The sequence below is a fragment of the Mobula birostris genome, chromosome 13 (genome assembly GCF_030028105.1).
Source record: "Mobula birostris isolate sMobBir1 chromosome 13, sMobBir1.hap1, whole genome shotgun sequence".
NCBI lineage: Eukaryota > Metazoa > Chordata > Chondrichthyes > Myliobatiformes > Myliobatidae > Mobula > Mobula birostris.
Genome location: NC_092382.1, coordinates 57,057,825 through 57,081,484, shown reverse-complemented (window position 1 = coordinate 57,081,484; position 23,660 = coordinate 57,057,825). Strand labels below are relative to the sequence as shown.

The 23,660-nt window shown below is 46.7% G+C and overlaps 1 protein-coding gene across 1 annotated transcript in view; it reads left to right on the top strand.

The window, feature by feature from the left end:
• Positions 1-4,135: 4,135 nt before the first annotated feature.
• The window catches only part of LOC140207948 (uncharacterized), a 29,419-nt gene continuing 9,894 nt past the window's right edge, over positions 4,136-23,660 (top strand). The window contains exons 1-4 of the mRNA XM_072276485.1: positions 4,136-4,220; positions 12,096-12,260; positions 19,116-19,318; positions 20,492-21,605. Of these exons, the coding sequence (XP_072132586.1) occupies positions 20,899-21,605 (707 nt within the window). The 5' untranslated portion in view covers positions 4,136-4,220; positions 12,096-12,260; positions 19,116-19,318; positions 20,492-20,898. The remainder of the gene's footprint in view (positions 4,221-12,095; positions 12,261-19,115; positions 19,319-20,491; positions 21,606-23,660) is intronic.

Here is a 23,660-nt window from a genome sequence, read left to right as displayed (position 1 = left end):
AACTGTTGTAATTTCTGAGGAATGCAGATAAATGGAAAAGGCTTCAATCTCGCATTACGATCTGCGGTAACTGGGATCAGGTGACTGGTGGTGGGTCTCCCATATCAATATCAGAATCAGGTTTAATAGCACCGGCATATATCATGAAATTCATTGTCTCTGCAGCAGCAGTAGAACCTAATTCATAACAATAGATTTTAACAATTGTGATTTAAAATAAGAACATACATATTAAACAGTTAAATTATGTAAGTAGTACAACATAAAAATAAACTATTTTAATTGTGTGGAACTATTTGACTGACTGGGTTGTTGCATTGCAAATTCTGGAGTGAAGCTTAACTAAACTACACATTTATGAGAAGCTCAGATAAATAGAAAAGGCTAAATTCTCACATAAATGGGTCATACATCCAGAAACATTGGCTGCACTTCAGCAGGTAAAAACAGTGGAATGAAACATGCTGAAAATATTGCAGATAAAAACATATTGTCCACCCACGACGAGAGGACGTGACAGATCCGGATCTCACTGCCTTGTCTGAATGGGCAGAAGATGAAGCTACACGGACACGTTGAGCAGTGACCGGCAGATGCTGCAGATCTGCGGGGAAATGTGAACAGGAAACGGGATCAGGTGACGGGTGGAGGGTCTCCCACCTGAACAGGTGACTCTGCTCCTCACCCCTCACCCGCTGCCCGACCCATCCGCCGCATTTCCCACATTATTGCATAGTTACATATCCCTCCATATCTTCCCCGTCCCTTTCCCTCCACCTCCAGGTCACAGAGTTATGGGGTCGATTCCCATCCCGATCAAACACACTTTTCAGACACAAACTGGAAATGTGCAGGTTTCATTTAAATCAGTCTGTGTTTATAAACACTAATTTCTATTCACATTCCTCCGGCCTCACTGGACAGGAACACTGAAACACCAAGTGAGAAACAGCAGGAGGTGGCCATTCAGCCCCTCTAACCATCAACAAGATGGCTGCTGCTCTCCCATCTCAGCCACATGTTTCTGTCCGATCCTCATTTCCTCGATCCCTTCAGTCTCCACACATCTGTCAGCCTCTGTTTTATGTGAGGACGATCACTGAGTCTTCACCGCCCTCTGTGGTGGGGATTTACAGACATTCACCACCTTCGGAGTGGAGACATTTCCCCTCATCTCAGTCCCGGACAGTCCACCCCCTTTTTCAGAGACTGGGATCCCTGGTTCAACCGGTAATGATGTTGTGCATTTCAATGTGTTCAACTCTCAGTCCTCGATTCTCTAAATGAAAGGGTTATCACATTTGATCTTTCTTCATATGATGATCCCAACACCCCAGGGATCAGTCTGGTGAATCTTCATTGCACTCTCTATAACAAATACTCTCTAACCTCTCTGTTAATCCTCTATGGAATTAATTTCCATCTTCTGCAGCCCCGTGTTGCCCCAACCACTCACCTCCCACCCCTGTCACTATTTCCACCTTCCCACCTCCCCCTCACCTGGACCCACCTCTCACTCCCCAGCTCTTGCCCCATCCCCACCCCTCACCTCTTTTCTCGGACTATTTCCCGTCCACTCTCAGTCCAGAGGGAGGGTCTCGGCCCGAAATGTTGACGGTCCATTTCCCTCCACAGATGCTGCCCGACCCACTGAGTTCCTCCGGCAGTTTGTTCTTTGGTCTGTATAACCCGTGTTAGTGTGGGGAGCGGGATTTTACACCATATTCCCGGTACAGTCTCAACAAAACACAAATAATTGTCACTTTGCCCGGACCATCGGCCCCGCTTGCAGGGCAACAGTCTGCCGGTGTTTGCCCCCCAATGTGGTGAATCGCCACCACCGTGGGCTCAGACATTTCCACAGATGAGCCCCTCCTGTCCCCACCGGGACAAACATCCTGTCCGCCCCCTCTCTCACCGTCTTCATCCTCTCCCTCCCCGGGGAACCGGCATCAAACCGACGGGCCGAGCGGTCTCCTCCTACCTCTCAGCGATACATCAGACTCCGGCCGCAGGAGACGCTTCACAAACGCCCCAACTTCCCTCGGAGGGAAATGGAAATAAATCAGAAAGCGGACATTTACTTTGGGATTTTGTTCCGCTTTGATGAGGAGTTTGACACTTGTGCGAGCGACGGTGTGAGTGGGGGTAACGCCCTCTCGGCCGGTCCGCCTCCACGACTGGTTGTAACCAATGATTGACATCCGTTCGCACCAATGGGAATAGCGCAGCTCCTGAATCCTCTGTTGACAGCGGTGGGGAAGGGGCTCGTCACGTGATTAGTAGCCCAGCCGTTAAACCGATAAAGCTCGAGCTCTCCAGCGCATGGGTGACGTAAGACACCGCCCACGTGAGGGCAGATGCCGGTGTGGGGAGCCCATGTGTGACGTCAGGCACGTGAGTGCGTCTGTGTGACGTCACCTGTGGGGGAGCGCTCTTATTCAAAACCACCTCAATGGACATTTCTTATGATTTCAGTGGGACAACAACATTAATCTCGGGTTTCATCACTGAATCCAGTGTTGTGAGATGTAAAGTCCCCTGTTATGTGTCCGGCTGTGCCGTGTTGTTGGTGGAGTGGGCAGCGTGGTGTTTGTCTCGATTCGGGTCACAACACCAGAATTGCCAGCGGGGTCCACACACAGTGTATTAGTGACCAGAAAACCTCCCGTCCCTGCAGTCTCTGTCTCCTGGTAAACTCAACACCCTGACAATGTGGACCATAGACACCCCTTCCTCTCAGAGTCAGGGGATCATTCAGACAGCTGATCAAAGAGAGGAATTATATTTATTGGTCATTAAAGTTCACCCAGATTCGTTTGGACGGATTTGATGTGAGTTCGGGGGTCACAGTGAAAGGACCGGACGGCCGAACTCTCCCCGTTGTCCAAACATCCTTCCAGGTGAGGCGACCCTTCACCTGTGAATCTTCCGGGGTCGCCCGTTGTGTCCGCTGCTCCCGATGCGGCTCCTCTACACCGGTGACACCGGCTCCTCCGCAGTTGTGCGGGGTCGGGTTGTTTTTTCGGGGGATCGATGTTATTGTTCCCATTTGTGGGAGGGGTGGGTTTTGGGGGTTGATGATCGGGATGCCGTTCCTTTTTATGCGGGGGTGGGATGGGAGTTTGATGTTTCTCTCTGAACGACTTTCATGTTCTTTGTTCCGTGGCTCACTGGAGAAGAAAACAAAAACTCAGAGCTGTTTATGGAGATCTGCTTTGATAATTAATTAACCTTTGAACTATCTGCTCCGAGCGGGATTTCCCGGTGTCCAAACATTTTCATTCCGATTCCCATTCCCGTTGCGACGTGTCAACCCATTGCCTCCTCTTGTGCCAAGATGAGGCCACCCTCAGGGTCCAGGATCAGCGCCTCATATTCCGTCTGGTTACCCTCCAACCTGATGGCATGAATATCGATTTCTCCTTCCGCCGAACAAATCTCCCCCTCACCTCTCCCTCCCACTCCCTCTCTTCCTCTCTGACTTTTCACGTCCACTCACCTGCTGATCACTTCTCTCTGGATCCACTGCTCCATCTCTTTCTCCTATTCTCCACTCTCCTCTCCTATTAGATTCTATTTTCTTCTGCTCTTGAGCTTTCCCACCTACCTGGCTTCACCTATCACCTTCCAGCTCGGCATTTCCTCGCCCGCCCCGATTTTATTCAGATATTTCCCCTATTCCATCTCAGTCCTCAGTTCAACTGGAAACGTCGACTGTTAACTCTTTTCGATAGGAGCTGTCCGGACTGCTGAGTTCCGCCAGCATTTTGTTTGTGTTGCTCTGGATTTCCAGCATCAGCAGACTTTGTTGTGTTTGTGATTTACATCTCCGCTGTCACTCACGCCTCCGGCCACTAGTGGCGCTGCAAGGACCTCCGGCCACCGATGGCGCTGCACGGACCTCCGGCCACCGGTGGCGCTGCACGGACCTCCGGCCACCGGTGGCGCTGCACGGACCTCCGGCCACCGGTGGCGCTGCACGGACCTCCGGCCACCGGTGGCGCTGCACGGACCTCCGGCCACCGGTGGCGCTGCACGGACCTCCGGCCACCGGTGGCGCTGCACGGACCTCCGGCCACTGGTGGCGCTGTATTGACCTCCGACCACCGGGGGCGCTGCATTGACCTCCGTCCACGGGTGGTGCTGCGGCGAATATCCTGCTGACCGTCGGTCCGGTGCCCATCACAGTTGTCGCCGGCGGTTCTGCTGTCGGGGAGGTGAGTAATGGAGTTTGTGTAAATCGGGGGTTTGCTGCAGTTGGAAAGGGCCGGGACCGAGTTCTGCCGGACGGCTGCAGGCTCCGGGCTCTCCGGTCCCGCAGCCCCGGTTTTAGCTTTGCGCCCGAGCCCGGGCTCTGGGATCAGTCAGTTGTGGTTCCCAGGCTGGGAGGGGGTTTGGGGTGAAGGGGATCTGTCTGTGTGTGGGTAGAGGTTACGGGTGGACTGTGGGTGTGGGGTGAGTGGTCGGAAAGATGTGGGACCCTAGGCCTGAAAGGGGGCGGTTGTTAGAAAGTGGGATGTCCTTTCAGCAGGGGTGCAGTGCTAATTGTTTTAGGTGCCGGAGCTGACAAAATGCTTGCCATTTCCTAGATCCTCTCTCTCACCCAGTTTGTGTACCTGCTGATTTCATGTACTGGGCAACCTCCTTGCCCCAATCGAGTAATGAACAGGTAAACAAATTGAGTGTGGTATATATATGTATATCTTATGTCAAAATCAGATTTATTATCACAGGCAATTGAAATGAAATTTGTTTGACTCAGCAACAGCAGTTGAATGCAATACATAAATACATATTCTGGCATAGATAATAAATTAAAACATAATAAATAAAAAACTAAATCATTATGCATAATGAATAGACCATAAGACAAAGGAGCAGAAGTAGGCCATTCGGCCCATCGAGTCTGCTCCGCCATTTTATCATGAGCTGATCTATTTTATCCTATTTAGTCCCACTGCCCCACCTTCTCACCATAACCTTTGATGCCCTGGCTACTCAGATACCTATCAATCTCTGCCTTAAAGACACCCAATGACTTGGCCTCCACTGCTGCCCGTGGCAACAAATTCCATAGATTCACCAATCTCTGACTATAAAATTTTTTTCGCATTTCTGTTCTGAAAGGGCGCCCTTCAATCCTGAAGTCATGCCCTCTCGTACTAGACTCCCCCATCATGGGAAACAACTTTGCCACATCCACTCTGTCCATGCCTTCTAACATTTGAAATGTTTCTATGAGGTCTCCCCTCATTCTTCTAAACTCCAAGGAATACAGTCCAAGAGCGGACAAACGTTCCTCATATGTTAACCCTCTCATTCCTGGAATCATTCTAGTGAATGTTCTCTGTACCCTCACCAAAGTCAGCACATCCTTTCTTAAATAAGGAGACCAAAACTGCCCACAGTACTCCAAGTGAGGTCTTACCAGCACCTTATAGAGCTTCAACATCACAGCCCTGCTCCTATACGCTATTCCTGTAGAAATGAATGCCAACATTGCATTCGCCTTCTTCACTACCGACTCAACCTGGAGGTTAACTTTAAGGGTATCCTGTACGAGGACTCCCAAGTCCCGTTGCATCTCAGAACTTTGAATTCTTTCCCCATTTAAATAATAGTCTGCCTGTTTATTTTTTCTGCCAAAGTGCATAACCATACACTTTCCAACATTGTACTTCATTTGCCACTTCTCTGCCCATTCTTCCAATCTATCCAAGTCTCTCTGCAGACTTTCCGTTTCCTCAGCACTACCGGCCCCTCCACCTATCTTCGTATCGTCAGCAAACTTAGCCACAAAGCCCTCTATTCCATAATCCAAATCGTTGATGTACAATGTAAAAAGAAGCGGCCCCAACACGGACCCCTGTGGAACACCACTGGTAACCGGCAGCCAACCAGAATAGGATCCCTTTATTCCCACTCTCTGTTTCCTGCCAATCAGCCAACACTCTATCCAGGTATGTAACTTTCCTGTAATTCCATGGGCTGTTATCTTGTTAAGCAGCCTCATATGTGGCACCTTGTCAAAGGCCTTCTGAAAATCCAAATATACAACATCCACTGCATCTCCCTTGTCTAGCCTACTGGTAATTTCCTCAAAAAATTGGTTGAATAGATTGTTAAAGATGTGTAAAAACAGAAATGATGTATATTAGAAAGTGAGGTAGTGTCCAAAGCTTTCAAAGTCCATTCAGGAATCAGATGACAGAGGGGAAGAAGCTGTTCCTGAATCGCTGAGTATGTGCCTTCAGGCTTCTGTATCTCCTGACTGATGGTAACAGTGAGAAAAGGGCATGCCCTGGGTGCTGAAGGTCCTTTGTAATGGATGCTGCCTTTCTGAGACACCGCTCCCTGAAGATGTCCTGGATACTTTGCAGGCAGGTACCCAAAATGGAGCTGACTAGATTTACAACATTCTGCAGCTTCTCACGGTCCTGTGTAGTAGCCCCTCCATACCAGACAGTGATGCAGCCTGTCCAAATGCTCCCCACAGTGCAGCTATAGAAGATTTTGAGCTTGTTTGTTGTCATGCCAAATCGCTTCAAACTCCTAATAAAGTACAGCTGCTGTCTTACCTTCTTTATGACTACATCGATATGCTGGGACCACGTTAGATCCTCAGGGATCTTGATGCCCAGGAATTTAAAGCTACTCACTCTCTCCACTTATGATCACTCTTATGATGATCGGTACGTGTTCCCCCGTCTTACTCTTCCTGAAGTCCACAATCAGCGCTTTCGTCTTACTGACATTGAGTGCCAGGTTGTTGCTGTGGCACCATTCCACTAGCTGGCATATCTCACTCCTGTACGCCCCCTCGTCACCACCTGAGATTCGACCAACAATAGTTGTATTGTGGGTAAATTTGTAAATGGTGTTTGAGCTGTGCCCAGCCACACAGTCATGTGTATACAGAGAGTAGAGCGGTGGGCTAAGCACACACCCCTGAGGTGCGCCAATGTTGATCGTCAGCGAAGAGGATATGTTATTACCAATCTGCACAGACTATGTTCTTCTGGTTAGGAAGATGAGAATACAATTACAGAGGCCCAGGTTCTGCAACTTCTCAATTAGGATAGTGGGAGTGATGGTATTAAATGCGGAGCTGTAGTCGATGAACAGCAGCCTGACATAGATGCTTGTGTTGTCCAGGTGGTCTAAAACCGTGTGAAGAGCCATGGAGATTGCATCTGCCATTGACCTATTGTGACGATAGGCAAATTGCAGTGGGTTCAGGTCCTTGCTGAGGCGGGAGTTCATTTCAGTCATAACCGACCTCCCAAAGCATTTCATCACTGTCGATGTAAGTGCTACCGGGCAATAGTCCTTAAGGCAGCCCACATTCTTCTTCTTTGGCGCTGGTATAATGGTAAACCAAGATGAAAGAAATATATCAATTCCAGAGCTCCACAGAAATATAGTGATAGTTAAAACATTAACAATAGTATAGCCTATCAGTACATTTCAGTGTATAACTGGTACAATAAAACATATAATAATTTAATAATATGACAAAGTATTACATGGTTGTACTCACTAATTATCATAAAATATAATTATCAAGCAAGTAAAGAAAAAGACAGTAATCATGTATTTTACCAATTTAAAAATAATTACCTACTTACCAAATGCCACCAATGAGAAGTTTCACAATAATTTCCTCAAAGGGTCAGGTGTAATATGTGTTCGTGGGTCTGAAGCAACTCTTGTCCTGGTATCATCTGCTGATCTGTGGTACTGCAGCCATGTTGTGACATACGGCTCAGGATTCCACTGAACTAGAGGAGGTCTGTGTAGTTTAACAAACATAAGTGCTGATACATGATCTATGAGAGTCCTTGAGTGTGTTGCTGTTATTATCAAGTTGATGTGACTGAATCCTCTCTCACACTCAGCAGTACTAATAGGAATAACTTGTGAACAGCTCAGTAATGGGCGTAAATCTTGGGGGATGCAGCGTCCACGATCCTCCACATAATCTCTGAAGGCATTTATTACAGAGGAAGAAGAAAGCTTAAGCCTCTTACAGAGAGATGATATTGCAGCTTCTCCATAATTCTCCATCAGGCAGAAGGTACCGAAGCATCCGGGCTCAAACGACAAGACTGCGTAACAGCTTCTTCCCCCAAGCCATCAGACTCCTCAATACCCAGAGTCTAGACTGACATCCACATCATTTATTATTATATTGTTATTTGTCCGCTACTGTGCCTATTGTCTTGTTTATAAATTATTGTACTGCCCTGCACTGTTTTTGCACACTTTATGTTGTCCTGTGCAGGGCTGTAGTCTAGTGCAGTTTTTTAATGTTGTTTTTATGTAGTCTAGGGTAGCCTTGTGCAGTCTCACATAGTCTAGTGTAGTTTTGTGTTGTTTTATGTAGCACCAGGGTCCTGGAGAAACATTGTCTCGTTTTTACTGTGTACTGTACCAGCAGTTTATGGTCGAAATGATGATAAAATACGACTTGACTTGGAAAAAAAAATTAAGCAGTATTTTAGCAGGCCAGTTATCTTTATCAAGGACACACATTTCATTTGGCTGGGAATTAATACATACTTTGAGGTTTAGAAGTTTGAGAACTTTTCAAGGATGTTGCCGTGAACATAAGGTGCTGCAGATTGTTTATAAGACGAGCAAGAAATTGTCGATAGTTAATGGAGACAATTTTGTTGTTGCTTGTTAAGGTAATTTCTCCAAATTTCCCCTTTTCAACTGCCTCTTGAGCTTCTAGAGTTCTTGTACCAGGTTGGTCTTTCAGTCCATACAGTGATCTTCTGATCCATTGGGTCAGTTTGTCTGCATAAACAGTCGTAGTAGTGTGTTTCTGTAAACACTCTGACAGTAAACCAAGTTCATGCAACGTGTCATACGTTAGAGCTCAGTCCGATAGAAACTGTCCTGAAGAATCTTTTCAACAGACCTTCATAGGTTTTTCTGTCACTCCCAGATCCTGTTTCATTCTTCATTGCTTTTTCAAAGTGAAAACACAGTGCTTCATAATTTTGTCACACTGCTGAAACTGTTCGAAATGAGCTAGCCACACACCTGGTGCCCAGAACACGGCCTATTTTGCAAATTTGTTGTTCTAGTTGAGAGGCACATTCAGACAGTTCCTTTTGATTTAGAGGTGATCTGCTGTAAACAGAGTAGAATTTGTCCATAAATGATTGAAAATGATTAATTCCGTGAACTTCTCTCACTGAATCACCTACTGCAAGTTCTAATCTGTGACTAAGACCGTGCCAATTTGTCACAGGGTAATGTTCCTTGAGAATTGTAGCAACACCAGATTTGACAGCAGGCATTACGTTCGCCCGATCACTAGCAAATGCTACAAGGTTCTGTTTCAAGTAAGAGTCATCAAACCCATGGTTCATGAGACAATTCAGAAGATGCTTAACAATAGTTGCAGCTTTCTGATCAGGCAGTTCAATTAGATCTAAAAACATAAAATGGGGATCACCTTCCTTATCACGTTTCAAATAAACTATTTCGGTGGTCTTAATGCTCAGGCTTGTTGATTGATCAATGAGAACAGAAAATTTGCCATTTTTTCTGTTTGATATGCTAGCAAATTTTCTTTTTCATATTAATGGCTACTGTTGAAGTCAGAAGTTTACATACACCATACACCACTCAGTTTTACACAATTCCTGACATTTAATCCAAGAAAACATTCCCTGTCTTAGGTCAGTTAGGATCAGTACTTTATTTTAAGAATGTGAAATATCAGAATAATAGTAGAGGGTGTAAAAGAGGCTTACGAGGATATTGTCTAGATTAGAGGGCATGAGCTATAACGAGAGGTTGGACAAACTTGTGTTGTTTTCTCCAGAGCGGCGCAGGCTGGGCTGACACTAGATGAACGTTTATAAGATTACGAGAGGAATAGATAGAGTGGACAGACAATATATTTTTCCCGGGGGTTGAAATGTCTAACACATTTAAGGTGAGAGGAGATGTGAGCGGCAAGTTTGTTTCTTTCCACAGAGTAGTCAGTAGCTGGAATGCTCTGCTTGGGTTGATGGGAGACCCCCACCAGTCACGTGATCCCATTTGCCCGTCGCATTTAACCACAGATGTAACAAGCCCTTTGTGCATGCTCACAGTCTCCGGGTGAGCCGTGTTTTCCTTTCCGCTCAGTGCTGGACTGGACTGGATCATCTGCAGGATTGGGAAAGTGTCTTCGCCTCCTGGGTCGGGGTGCCAGGGGTTGGGATCACTGTCTGTGGGCCAAAGATATCACTTTCCCATCGGTGTGTATTGAGACCGATCCCGAGCGGGGAGATCTGATGTTGGCCGTGAGCCCTGAACCGAAAGCCAATTACTCATTTAGTACCCAGTTATCTGGGCTCTTCAAAAAATGTGTCGACTTCACTTAATCTGCATTGAACGATCCAAACCAGGAGCCCAGGCTGCCTATTTCCGCAGAATTCCCGCCAACAGCTTCAGTGAGGCTGTGTGCCACAGATCTGCCCCACCCTCCGCTTTGCGATGCAAATTCATGTGGTGTGTCCTTCAGTCACCGGATGGGTGGTGATGCTTCCTCCATGTTGCGTTGGGGAAATCTGATGTTGGCCACCGAGTCCTGTTAACTTCCCCCAACTCGCCTCATTTCCTGAGGCTCCTCGCATTTGTCCTGAAGCTTTATGGATCTTGTGTCTTCTCCCCGACTAGAGTGGGTGAGAAAGGAGAACGTCCCAGGTTTTGGGGATCTTTGATTTCACTGCCTACATTACCGAGGGACTGGGAAGTCTAGGGGGAGAGAATGGTTTCTGTGATGTGCTGATCTGTATCCAAAGTTCTCTGCTGTTCCTCGCAGTCACAGGCAGAGTAGTTACCATACAAAGTGTGAAGAGTCTGGGTGGGAAACTTTCTATGGTGTGTTGATAAAAATTTGGTGAGGGTCAAAGGGCATATGCCAAAATTCTTATTGTTTGTTCTAACTATGTCATTTTATGAGCTTTTATTATGTGCGATTAATTCAGTATCTGTGTATCAGTGATCGTCCTTGATCCCTTCTCCCACCTGGTTCCTTCTGCTCATCCCTGCCCATCTTGTTCAACCTCTGTTTAGTCTCCTGCCGCCCGCTTCAGTGGTATGCATCAACCATCTGGGTCAACCTCGGTCCACCCTGTATCCCACCACCTCAATGTTATATATCAGCAATCTTTCTTTTACCCTTTGTCTTCATTGTGAAGTGTTCTTTTGCACATTTGGCCTTGCTGAGTTATTTCCAGAATCAGTTTTTGTTAGCTGGAATGCCAGAGGGTCATCAGGTTCCAGTTCTGTTGTGCATTGGTGTGGAGATGCTAGTTATTGAACTGTGACTGGCTGACACACTGCAGCATTTTACTGGCAGCAAAGAGTACTGGGAGAGTTGGTGCTTCGGCTATAATCCTGTGATCTACATTCCAGGCATATGGAACTGTTGGTGTTTTGGCTTTGACTTTGGTTAGTGCTTCTACAGATGGGGCTGGATGGTCGTCCTTCTGCAATGAAGCAGAAATTTCGAGCAGCTGGAGGAGGGATGTATGGTTAAGTAAACCTACTGAATGCTGAAAAGCCTGGACACAGTGGATATGGAGAGGATGTCCCCATTAGACAGAGAGTCTGATCTGACAGCACAGTCTCAGAATAAAAATGCTTCCCTTTAAAACTGAGATGAGGAAAATTTTTTGGCCTAAAGATATCTGATCTGTGGAATTTGTTGCCACAGAGGTTGGTTGAGGCTGCCATTTGAGTAATTTTATAACAGAGATTAATATATTCATGATTGCTAAGTAGCTTCAGGGTTACAGGAGGAAGGCAGGAATATGGGGTTGGAATAAAACTCAGCCATGGTTGAGTGGTGGGGCAGACAAGATGGATTGAATCACCTAATTCTGTTCCTGTCTCTTATGTCTCACCATGTCTTATGCCATATCGTTTTGTGACGTGTGAGGGACAATAAAAGATTGTTCACTGAGATCATTATACCTGCCTTCAATGTTTAGCTTTCTGAGCTTTGTTCTTAGTAACATTAAGCAGAAATGTTTGGTTCTCCTTTTTATTGTTAATGTGCTTCATTACCTTTCGTGTTACAGTTAGACCTGCGGTGAGAGATTCATTGGAAGAAAACCCCAACTGGAAGCAAACCACGACTCAAATGAGGGAACAACAACATCTGAACCAGCCCGAGGATTTTGAGCATTAACTGGAGAGAACCCATCTGATTTGGAGGATCCAGTGATTCATCAGGAGAAAGTTTGGTGAGTCTCATTTACTCAAACACTGGTCCTTTAGGCATTACATACCTGCACAAAGGAAGGTAGGAAATAGTTGGAGTGAGACTGAATGTGCCCAGAAGTACCAGTTATGCCTCTGTCAGACCCAGTTGCAATCACTCCAGGTCTGGTAATGTGTTTCCAGCAGCCCAGCCCTTTAAAACCACTCACATTCTGTGGAAGTTGAATCCGGATAAAGTCACTCAGAGACTGTATAAGTACAAACTCGTTTTTCCAAGCACCCGGAGCTTACTCAGTTCGTCGCTCAAACAGGAACAGTCTATGACTGTACCTGCCCTATCCAGTAACTGACTAACAATTCCCCTTACACCACAGGTATATCTGTCCAGATACCCCCCACACAAGACAGGCTGGAGCCAAAGTTATTTACAACATGACAGCCCCTAAAGACAAATTACAAAGTAGTCATCATGGCTTACACACACAGAACAGACTGAAGCTGTCCTATCTCTATGCATGAGTGCACAGGGAGATAAGCATCCTGAAACCCTAGCTAGCTACCCTCAAGAAGAAATATGGCTCAGCGTGGCTCAGCACATCTGTTGATCATCAGCAGTTTCTTTCAGAAAAACAGGCTGCTATTGTTTAACGAAGTGTTAACCCTTTTACATACTTTATCATTCCCTCCTTTTGATTATTACTTGATCTACAAAGCAGTAATTTTTTACAGAGAAAGCAACAATGGTAATGATAACAATCATATGTACAACTATTAGGCCATAATGCAATATCATGCCCCACATATTACCGAACAGGCCTTCGAAGACCACCATTTCGACCCTTTGGTGAACCCGTGTAAATCCTGCCCTACTTTCTTGATGCTGTCAATCTCCTTGGCAGTGTGCTGGGAGAGGGATGTAATGTTAGTAGAGTCATCAGGGATATAGGTGCAGCATTCTGTGTCAATAATAGCACAGGTTCCCCCTTTCTCAGCCAGGATAAAACCTAAAGCCATACGATTCTATAGGACTGTTTGCCGGATTGCAATCATTTCAGTGGATATTTCTGTTACTTGGGCCTGTGTTTCTGTCAGGGCCCCTGCAGTATTGTGGCCAGCTCCTCAAGTGCTGTAGCCAAACTGATTATCTGAATTCCTGGCTACTCCGTAGGAGAGAAAAGCGATCATCCAAAATCGCTCAGTCTCAGCTTCTCCGCTGCTGGGCACCTGCAAGTATGGCCAGGATGCATGATTCCCAGTACAGGAAGTTCTGTTTGAGAGATACCATCCCTCAGAACACTGACAGCCACAGTTATCTCTGACTGGACCACAGTTCCTCACCTCACTTCCCCGGGTGATATTTGAGAAAGTCCAGGCTGGGAGTTCCTCAGTCTGGTTGAGCGGGATTACTGACATTGGAATCATAGTTTTACCATGCTGGGGAATTTCAGTACAAACCCAGCAGGCCCCTACTTCTACCTGTTTGGCATAGGTGTGACAGAAAGGTGTTAACATGGGGACCCCCGGATTCTGGGGTGAGCCCTCTCAAAGATGTAAACACGAACACCACTATTAACCAATACATTTTCCTTTAGTCCAAGAGAGTCCTTCTACTCAGTTCCTTCAGTAACACATTTGTAGTCTGTTTGATGTATCCACTGAGATTGCCCCTTCAGTTTCACAGCGTGGGAGTGGTCAGTAACTCCTGATGTGGTCCTCTCCACTGAGGTCCGAGTTTCCCTCAATTCCAGTTCTTGATCAGGACAAAATTCCCAAGTTCTATGGTGGAATAGTCACTCCTCTCTGTGGGGTAGTTCTCTTCCTTGTAAGCCTGCCATACCTGCGAATGTAATGCTTGGAGAATTTTGGTTAGTTGGCCCGTAGTCATGTACAATTTCCGGAAGATTATTTATGTACAACTCCAAATGCATAACGGGAATCTGTGTAAACGTTCGCACTTTTGTCTGTTGCAAGGATACAGGCACGAGTCGGAGCAAGCAGCTCAGCCTTCTGGGTGGAGACAGCTGCCTCAAAAGAGGCTTGCTCAACTATTTCACTGTCCGTCACTATCGCATAGCCAGAATATCGTGCTGGATTCACAAAGAGCTTCCATCCTCATAAAATATTGCCTCGGGATTGAGGGGATGTTGCGAAATGGGTGGGAGAGTCTGTCCTTCTCTCATGGTGATCCGGATAGGGAGCAGTTGGTGTGGCCGACTTCATGGCCTGAAATTGCCCAGAGATGGGGTATAACATCTTGGGTTCAGTCAATATTAAAAGTGTGCCTTACCAGATGTCCCGTCTTCACCTCAGACTCCTTCCAGTATCGGAGTTGGCCCGCGGCAGAGTCTTGCCAGTCTCCCTTGGTGCTGGGGACTTGTTTCGTCAGGGTGTAGGCAAGGAACTCCAGGTTCTTCCCTCGGAGAGGTCCCAGAGTGCTATCCTTGTCTGTGCAGAGAATCTTGACTTACAATGGTTAGAGCAAGTCTCTCCCTGCTAGATTACACCTCAGACTGGTGGTGACTGTAAATGAAACCACACACTGGGTCCCCCTGGAATTCCACCTTCAGTGGCTGGGTACGTGAATAAGTACGTTCTGTGCCTTCAAACCCAGACAGAGTGATTGTAGAATCTGATAGCTGGAATCCCTTTTCCAATACTATTTTCCGATACCTGATGGAGAGTGGTTGTGGTTGCCCCCATATCAATCATAAACAGAATTGGAATTCCAGCAACTTGCAATATTACATTGGGCTTTTTCCGAGGAGTGGTACTCATGGTAGGAAGCATCCTTGCTTGTCAATTTCTATATGGATTGTTGTCCCCACCTGTCCCTTGGTAGGTTTTTGTTCCCATTTCTGATCCCCAGATATAGCTCACTCGCGTCCTTCACCCTGCTGAACATATTCACCTTTAATATTAGTGCCCTTCGGGGTTGATCAGGATTCGAAAGTCGGCTCGCAATAGTATGTCAAAGCTCGTCGCATTCGATTTTGTTCACTGTCAGGCCAATCCATATTATTTGTTTTAATCATGTTGGCTAACTTAGTTGGTAAGCATTGGAGCAGTAAGACATCAAACTGGGCAGACGGATTCCCATCATTAAAGGCTTGGTCTCCTGTGAAAGTGCCGTAGCAGGCCACAAATCGCTCCCAATAGTCTGGTCCCGATTCCCCAGGCTTAGCTTTGCATTCAAGTACTTTAGTGATGTTTACAGGTTGCCGGAGGGCCCTTTCCAAGGCTTGAATAATCCGGTCTGTCTGTTCATTCTCATTATGGTTTCCCACTGGTAACTCCTGATAGGTTTGGTATCTCAATTCTGCCTTTCATTTCCCCCTCCTCAGCTCAGAGAATCGTGCAGCAGAGACAGAATAAATCTTGCGGTGTCACTTTATACATTTGTGTAGTACTGTGGACATACTGAACAAACTGCACTGGTTTTTCTTTTCTATCTGGGGCCTGATTCATGATCATTATCATTTCTTAAGGCTTCCAGGGTGCATACAGAGGAATCACTGAGGGCTGTCCCTCCTCCTGCTCGTGGATTGGGCAGCATTTGGGTGGGCAATTGTCTTTGTGGAGCCATTAACTCTGGGGTTTTATTGGATTCTTCCCTCCCTGTCTCGGAATAATCCTCAGTATTCCCTGTGTGGATCTCTTTTACCCGAGCAGCCACCGTATCTGAGCACTGGGAGGATTGGGGTTCAGGAGCACTGGGTGCACTTGGACAGTGTGCAAAGGCTCTTGTGAGAAAATCCTTCATTACCCGTTAACAGGCCTACGAGATAGGTTGTGTGAGAGTGCAGATGAACCCAATCGAACCCAAAGGAGATCAAAGTTCTTAGTGCCAGTGATTTGCTAGCTGTAAGAATGAATACCTCTCTATATAAAATTCACTGTGCACATTTTGTCACTGGGTGGAAAAAATGCACAGTACAAGATTTTTGTGCACACTGGTCATTACCAATTAGAAGGGACATTGGTGGGAAGGTGGGGAGACCTCCAGTGTCCCTGATGCCCTCACCTGCAACAGGGGTTCCCAACCTTTTTTGCACCGCAGACTGGTTTATTATTGACAATACTCTTGTGGACCGGCCGACTGGGGGTGGGGCGGGGTAGAGTTACGAAGGGACAAGGATAGCAGTCAAATAAGTTGTGTTTACTCTGAGAAAGACTACAATGACCATGAAGCCTTGCACGGGCACTTGTGTGTGCATGCGTGTACGTACCGATTTTTTTTCTACAAATTGTTTTTGGCTATTCTGTTCAGTGAAACTACGCTGTACATACATTATTTCTACTTTACATAGGCTGGGTATTTATCGTATCATTCCAGCTTTTACTTTATATTACTGTTATATAGTGATAAGTCAATTATAAGTCACTTGTAAGTCATCATAACATTTTAAGTAACGTTTGGATATTAAACACACAGCACATATTTTCCCCGTATGAACATATAAAATCATTGCAACACACCAATATCGCTGAATCAATGGGAGCCCTGGGCTTGTTTCCCTGCAACAAGACGGTGCCATTGAGGGGTGATGGGAGACAGTGATACTCGAAGGGAGTTCCTTATGTCCAGTCTATTCCACAATTTAGTTTTCATTGCATTCATTGCAGAAAACCCCGCTTTGCAGAGATATGTTGGAAATGGAATCAACGTTTTTCGTGCTTTCGTGGCTATCCCAAGATATTCAGCCTTGACTTTGATCCGGAATGCCGGCAGAGATGTTATGTCAAACGTACTTTTCAGCCCACCGTCATTTGCAAGCTCGAGGAGTCGATCTTCTTCCCGTGCTGACATGGATGACGTGTGCGGTTTGACCTCTCATGCGTTCAAGTTCAGCAGAGCAGTGGGCATGATAGAGAATGAGGAAGGGTGCAGCTGACTCATATTGCCAAATCATATCGTTGCCTCGCGGCCCGGTACCGGTCCATGGCCCGGTGGCTGGGGACCACTGACCTACAAGATGTGCATCCAGCTGCAGCTTGTAACCCTGCACTTTAAGGAGTTGGAACTTGAGATGGATGAATTCCGGATCATCCAGGAGTTGGAGGGGTTGATAGATATAACATGAAGAGAGGTGAGTTACACCCAAGGTGCAGGACACAGGAAACTGGGTGAGAGTCAGGAAGGGGAATGAGGTTAAATAGCCATCGCAGAGTACTCTTGATGCTATCCTGCATAACAACAGGTGGGCCACTTTAGAAACTGCTCGGGGTCGGGAAATTACCTGGCAGAGGAAAGTCAAAGCGGTGACAAGGGATTTGTTAGTTCAGGAATTTAAACTAGCAGAGGTCTAATATTCTAGTGGTAAGTTTGGCTTGTGCGAGTGTGGGGAGTCGGGGGTGTTGGTTAAACACAGTTGGAAAGAAACTGTTCCCAAATCTGGCCGTACGAGTCTTCAAGCTCCTGAACCTTCTCCTGGAGGGAAGAGGGACGAAAAGTGTGTTGGCTGGGTGGGTCGTGTCCTTGATTATCCTGGCAGCACTGCTCCGACAGTGTGCGGTGTAAAGTGAGTCCAAGGACGGAAGATTGGTTTGTGTGATGCGCTGCGCCGTGTTCACGATCTTCTGCAGCTTCTTCCGGTCTTATGGATGTTATGTTGACTTGTAGAAGACATTGGTGAGGCCTAATTTGGAGTCTTGTTTGCAGTTGTGGTCACCTACCTACAGGAAAGATGTAAAAGAGGTTGAAAGAGTTCAGAAAAAATTCACAAGGATGTTGCCAGGTCTGGAGGACTTGGATTATTGGGAAAGATTGAACAGATCAGGACTTTATTGCTTGGAATGTGGAAGATTGAGGGGAGATTTGATTGTGACAGAGGTGCATAGATAGGGTAAATGCAAGCTGGCTTTCTCCACTGGGATTGGGTGGGGCTACAACCAGAAGCCATGGGTCAAGGGTGAAAGGTGAAAGGGTAGGGGAACATGAGGGGAAACGTCTTCACACAGACCGTCATGCAGGTGTGGAATGAGCAGCCAGCACGCCCGGTGCCTGCAAGCTCAAGTTGAACATTTCAGAGGTTTGTACAGGTACCTGGATGGTAGGGGTATGGCAGTAGAAAGTTTAAGTAGCTCGGCACCAACCAGGTGGGCCAAAGGGCCTGTTTCTGTATTGTATTATTCTATGACTGTGACAAGAACCTGAAATAATACAAAAACTCACTTTAAGTCCTTTTACTAGCTGTGCGGACCAACCATTCATCTCAGCAGGAATTGTTTATATGGTGTTAAAACTGTGGCAGTTAATAATACATAAAAGAAAAGTTAATAATACATAAAAGAAAATTCCAGCTGCACTTTAACAAAGGCTATTCGTGTGAGAGTGTTTCAGTTACTGTGGGGCCAGGCACCCATGCAGCTCAGTGGGAAGAGGGAATAATACCAATGGAGAGAGTCAAACTGAGCCAGGTCACAGATTGGGGATGGTAGAAACATAGAAAAAAAAACTACCCCATAACACGGGCTCTCTGGCCCACAAAGCTGTGCCGAATATGTCCATACCTGAGAAATTACCTCTAATTTTCTGAGCTCCATATACCTGTCCAGGGGTCTCTTAAAAGGCCCTATTGTATCCACCTCTTCCACCGTTGCCAGCAGCCCATTCCACACACTCAGCACTCTCTGCGTAACAAAACTTACCCCTCACATCTCCTCTGAACCCATTCTCATAGAGACAGGAAGAACATCAGAGAATTTGATGGTCATTCCAGATACCATCACTGTGCGCAGTTAGAAGATGATTTCTTGCTCTAACTTGGGTTGAACTTCACTGTAACAGCGTGATGCCAGATCACACCTTGACAGCTCAAGTGATCTCATCTGAAATGTTGTCCTGCACCCATTGATGGATTTTGTAAATCTTTTTACAGGTTAAAAATGACAGGGAATTTGTCTACGGGAATCTTGAACACAACACGCTAGTTTTGCTGTCTCTGTCCAGATATTTAAGAAGTGGAGCAAGGGATTCACTCGATCATCTGACTGACTGGCACGCTCGTCATTTTACACAGGGGTGAACCCATTCACCTGCTCAGACAGTGGGAATGGATTCAGTCAGTAATCTCAACTGAAGGTACATCAGCAAGTTCACACTGTGCAACTCCATTCCCTGTTAGTGTTTGCTCTTTTGTTTGCCCTCTCTTTGGCTTTTATGTTGGCTTTGGCTTCTCATTTCAGCCACGGTTGTGTCCTCCTGCCTTTCCAATGCTTCCATTTCTTTGGGATGTATCAATCACTCAGCTCCTGAATTGCTCCCAGAAACTCCAGCCATTGCTGCTCAGTTGTCACTCCGACCTTTCCCTTTCCAAACAAGTTTGGCCAGCTTCTCCGTCATGGAAACATGGAGAAGTTCAGTTCTGAAACAGGCTATTTGGCCCATCTATTCAATGCCAAAAAAACATTTAAGCTGTCCAATGCAACCACCTGCACTGGGACCATTGCCCTCCATACCCCTACCATCCAGGCTTCCATCCAAACCTCTTCGAAATGGTGAAACCGAGCTCATATTCACCACTTGTGCTGGCATTTCATTCCACACGCTCACGACCATTTCAGTAAAGAGATTTTCAAAATGTTCCCGTTAAATTTTCACCCATGGCCTCCAGTTGTCATCCCACCCAACCTCAGTGGAAAGAGCTGCTTGCATTTACCCTATCTATACCCTTATAATTTTGTATACTTCGAACAAATCTTCAATATATAATTTCCTTGTTTATGTTTAGAGCCTTTTTTAGGGGTATAGGATGATGAGGGGCATTGATTGTGTGGATAGCCAGAGATTTTCTGCCAGGGCTGAAATGGCTAACACAAGGGGGCAGAGTTTTAAGGTAATTGGAAATAGATACCGAGGGGATGTCAGGGGTAAGTTTTTTACACAGCGAGTGGTGGGTGCGTGGAATGCACTGCCAGCTATTTGTGTGAGAGTGTTTCAGTTACTGTGGGGCCAGGCACCCATGCAGCTCAGTGGGAAGAGGGAATAATACCAATGGAGAGAGTCAGACTGAGCAGGTCACAGATTGGAGATGGCAGAAATTCCCCATTCTTATTGAGACAGGAAGAGCATCAGAGAGTTTGATGGTCATTCCAGATACCAGCACTGTGACCAGTGAGAAGATGATTTCTCTCTCCAGCTTGGGTTGAACTTCACAGTAACAGTGTGATGCCAGATCACACCTTGACAACTCAATTCATCTCTTCTGAAACGTTGTCGTACACCCATTGATGGAGTTTGTAAATATTTTTACAGGTTAAACACGACAAGGAATTTGTCTGCAGCAATCTTGAGCACAACACGCCAGTTTTGCTGTCTCTGTCCAGATACTTAAGAAGAGGAGCAAGGGATTCACTCTATCATCCTTCCTGCTCAGACTGTGGGGAGGGATTCACTGGATCATCTGACTGACTGGCATGCCCGTCATTTTACACGGGGAGAGGCCATTCATCTGCTCAGACTGTGGGAATGGATTCAGTCGGTCATCTCAACTGAAGGTACATTAGCAAGTTCACACTGGGACGAGGCCCTTCACCTGTTCTGTGTGTGAGAAGGGATTCAGTCGGTCTTCCCACCTGTGGACACACCAGTCAGTTCACACTGGGCAGATGTTGGTAATCTGCTGAATTTGTGGGGAAGGATTCACTAGGTCATCTGACCTAATGGCTCACCAGCGAGTTCACACTGGAGAGCAGCTGTTCACCTGCTCAGACTGTGGGAAGGGATTCACTCGGTCATCCGCCCTACTGAGACACCAGTCAGTTCACACCGGGGAGCGGCCGTTCACCTGCCCGGACTGTGGGAAGGGATTTACTTGCTCATCTAAACTGAAGCTACATCAGAGAGTTCACACTGGAGAGAGGCCATTCACTTGCTCAGACTGTGGGAAGGGATTCAGTTCGTCATCTCAACTGAAGATACATCAGCGATTTCACACTGGGGAGCGGCCGTTCACCTGCTCGGACTGTGGGAAGGGATTCACTTCGTCATCTGAACTGAAGGGACATCAGCGATTTCACACCGGTGAGAAGCCGTTCACCTGCTCAGACTGTGGGAAGGGATTCACTCGGTCATCCGACCTACTGGTACACACGTCAGTTCATACTGGGGAGAGGCCGTTCAAATGCTCAGACTGTGGGAAGGGATTCACTCAGTCATCTAAACTGAAGGTACATCAGCGGGTTCACACTGGGGAGAGGCCATTCACCTGCTCAGTGTGTGGGAAGGGGTTCACTTGGTCATCCAACCTAAAGGCACACCAGCGAGTTCACACAGGGGAGCTGCCGTTCACCTGCTTGGACTGTGGGAAGGGATTCACATACTCATCTCATCTGAAGGGACACCAGCGAGTTCACACAGGGGAGCTGCCGTTCACCTGCTCAGACTGTGGGAAGGGATTCAGTCGGTCATCCCACCTACTTGTACACAAGTCAGTTCACACTGGGGAGAGGCCGTTCACCTGCTCAGTGTGTGGGAAGGGATTCACTCAGTCATCTCAACTGAAGGGACATCAGCAAGTTCACACTGGGGAGAGGCCGTTCACCTGCTCAGACTGTGGGAAGGGATTCACTCAGTCATCTCATCTGAAGGGACATCAGCGAGTTCACACAGGGGAGCTGCCGTTCACCTGCTCAGACTGTGGGAAGGGATTCACTTACTCATCTCATCTGAAGGGACATCAGCGAGTTCACACTGGGGAGAGGCCGTTCACCTGCTCAGACTGTGGGAAGGGATTCAGTCGGTCATCCCACCTACTTGTACACAAGTCAGTTCACACTGGGGAGAGGCCGTTCACCTGCTCAGTGTGTGGGAAGGGATTCACTCAGTCATCTCAACTGAAGGGACACCAGTCAGTTCACACTGGGGAGAGGCCATTCACCTGCTCAGAATGTGGGAAGGGATTCACTCGGTCATTCCACCTACTGAGACACCAGCGACTTCACACTGGGGAGAGGCCGTTCACCTGTTCAGACATTGGGAAGAGATTCTCTCAACCAAATCAACCAAATGTGCATCACTGAGTTCACACTGGGGAGAGGCCGTTCCCCTGCTGTGAATGTGGGAAGCGATTCACTCAGTCATCTAACCTTATGTAACTCTCGCTTCAGCTAGCAGATTAATATAGGGGGTGATAGCCCCCCTGCCCGGCCAAACTTAAGAAATCTCGTTTGGGTGGATGCTGCGTGATGTGTCCCCTGTTACAAATCAGTACCCGGAAATAATAAACAGTAGACAATATCTGATTAAACGATTGAGCTTTATAATTCTTACTTTGACTGAGGCTGAGGAACTGGTGTAGGGGGCAGGGTTTCAGATTTCAGGATCATTGGGATCTCTTCTGGGGCAGGTGGGACCTGTACAAGAGAGACGGGTTACACCTGAACTACAAGGGGACCGGTATCCTTGCGGGGAGGTTTGTTAGTGCTATTGGGGAGGGTTTAAGCTAGGTTTGCAGGGGGATGGGAACCAGAGTGCCAGAGCAGATAGTGGAGCGGGGGTGAAAATAAATGATGTTAAAAGCTCGTGCAAAGCCACAATTAGAAGGGTTGTGAATAGTGGAAATAATCTCCTGAGGTGTGTCTATTTCAATGCAAGGAGTATTGTGTGGAAGGCAGACGAGCTGAGGGCGTGGATTGACACATGGAATGACGACATTATAGCCATTAGTGAAACTTGGCTGCAGGAGGGTCAGGACTGGCAGCTTAATGTTCCAGGGTTCTGATGTTTCAGACGTGATAGAGGCAGAGGAATGAAAGGTGGTGGGGGGTGCAGGTGGTAGCATTGCTAGTCAGGAAAATGTTACAGCAGTGCTCAGGCAGGACAGATTAGAGGGCTTGTCTATTGAGGCCATATGGGTGGAGCTGGGAAACAAGAAAGGTATGGCCACATAAATGGGGTTGTATTATAGACCACCCAGTAGTCAACGAGAATTGGAGGAGCATATCTGCAGAGAGGTAGACAACTGCAGGAAGCAAAAGTTAGTGATAGTAGGGGATTTTAATTTTCCACATACTGATTGGGTCTCCCATACTGTTAAATGTCTAGACAGGTTAGAGCTTGTAATATGTGTTCTGGAAAGTTTTCTAAATCAATATATGGAGGTACCAACTAGAGAGGATGCAATATTAGATCTCCCATTCGGAAATGAGTTAGGACTGGCGACGGAAGTGTGTAGGGGAGCACTTTGGTTCCAGTGATCATAACGCCAGTAGTTTCAACTTGATCATGGATAACGATAGATCTGGTACTCGGTTTGAGGTTCTAAACTGGAAAAAGGCGAAATTTGAAGAAATGAGAAAGGATCCAAAAAGCATGGATTGGGACAGTTTGTTCTCTGGCAAGGGTGTGATTGGTAAGTGGGAAGCCTTCAAAGGAGAAAGTTTTGAGAGTGCAGAGTTTGTATGATCCTGTCAGGATTAAAGTC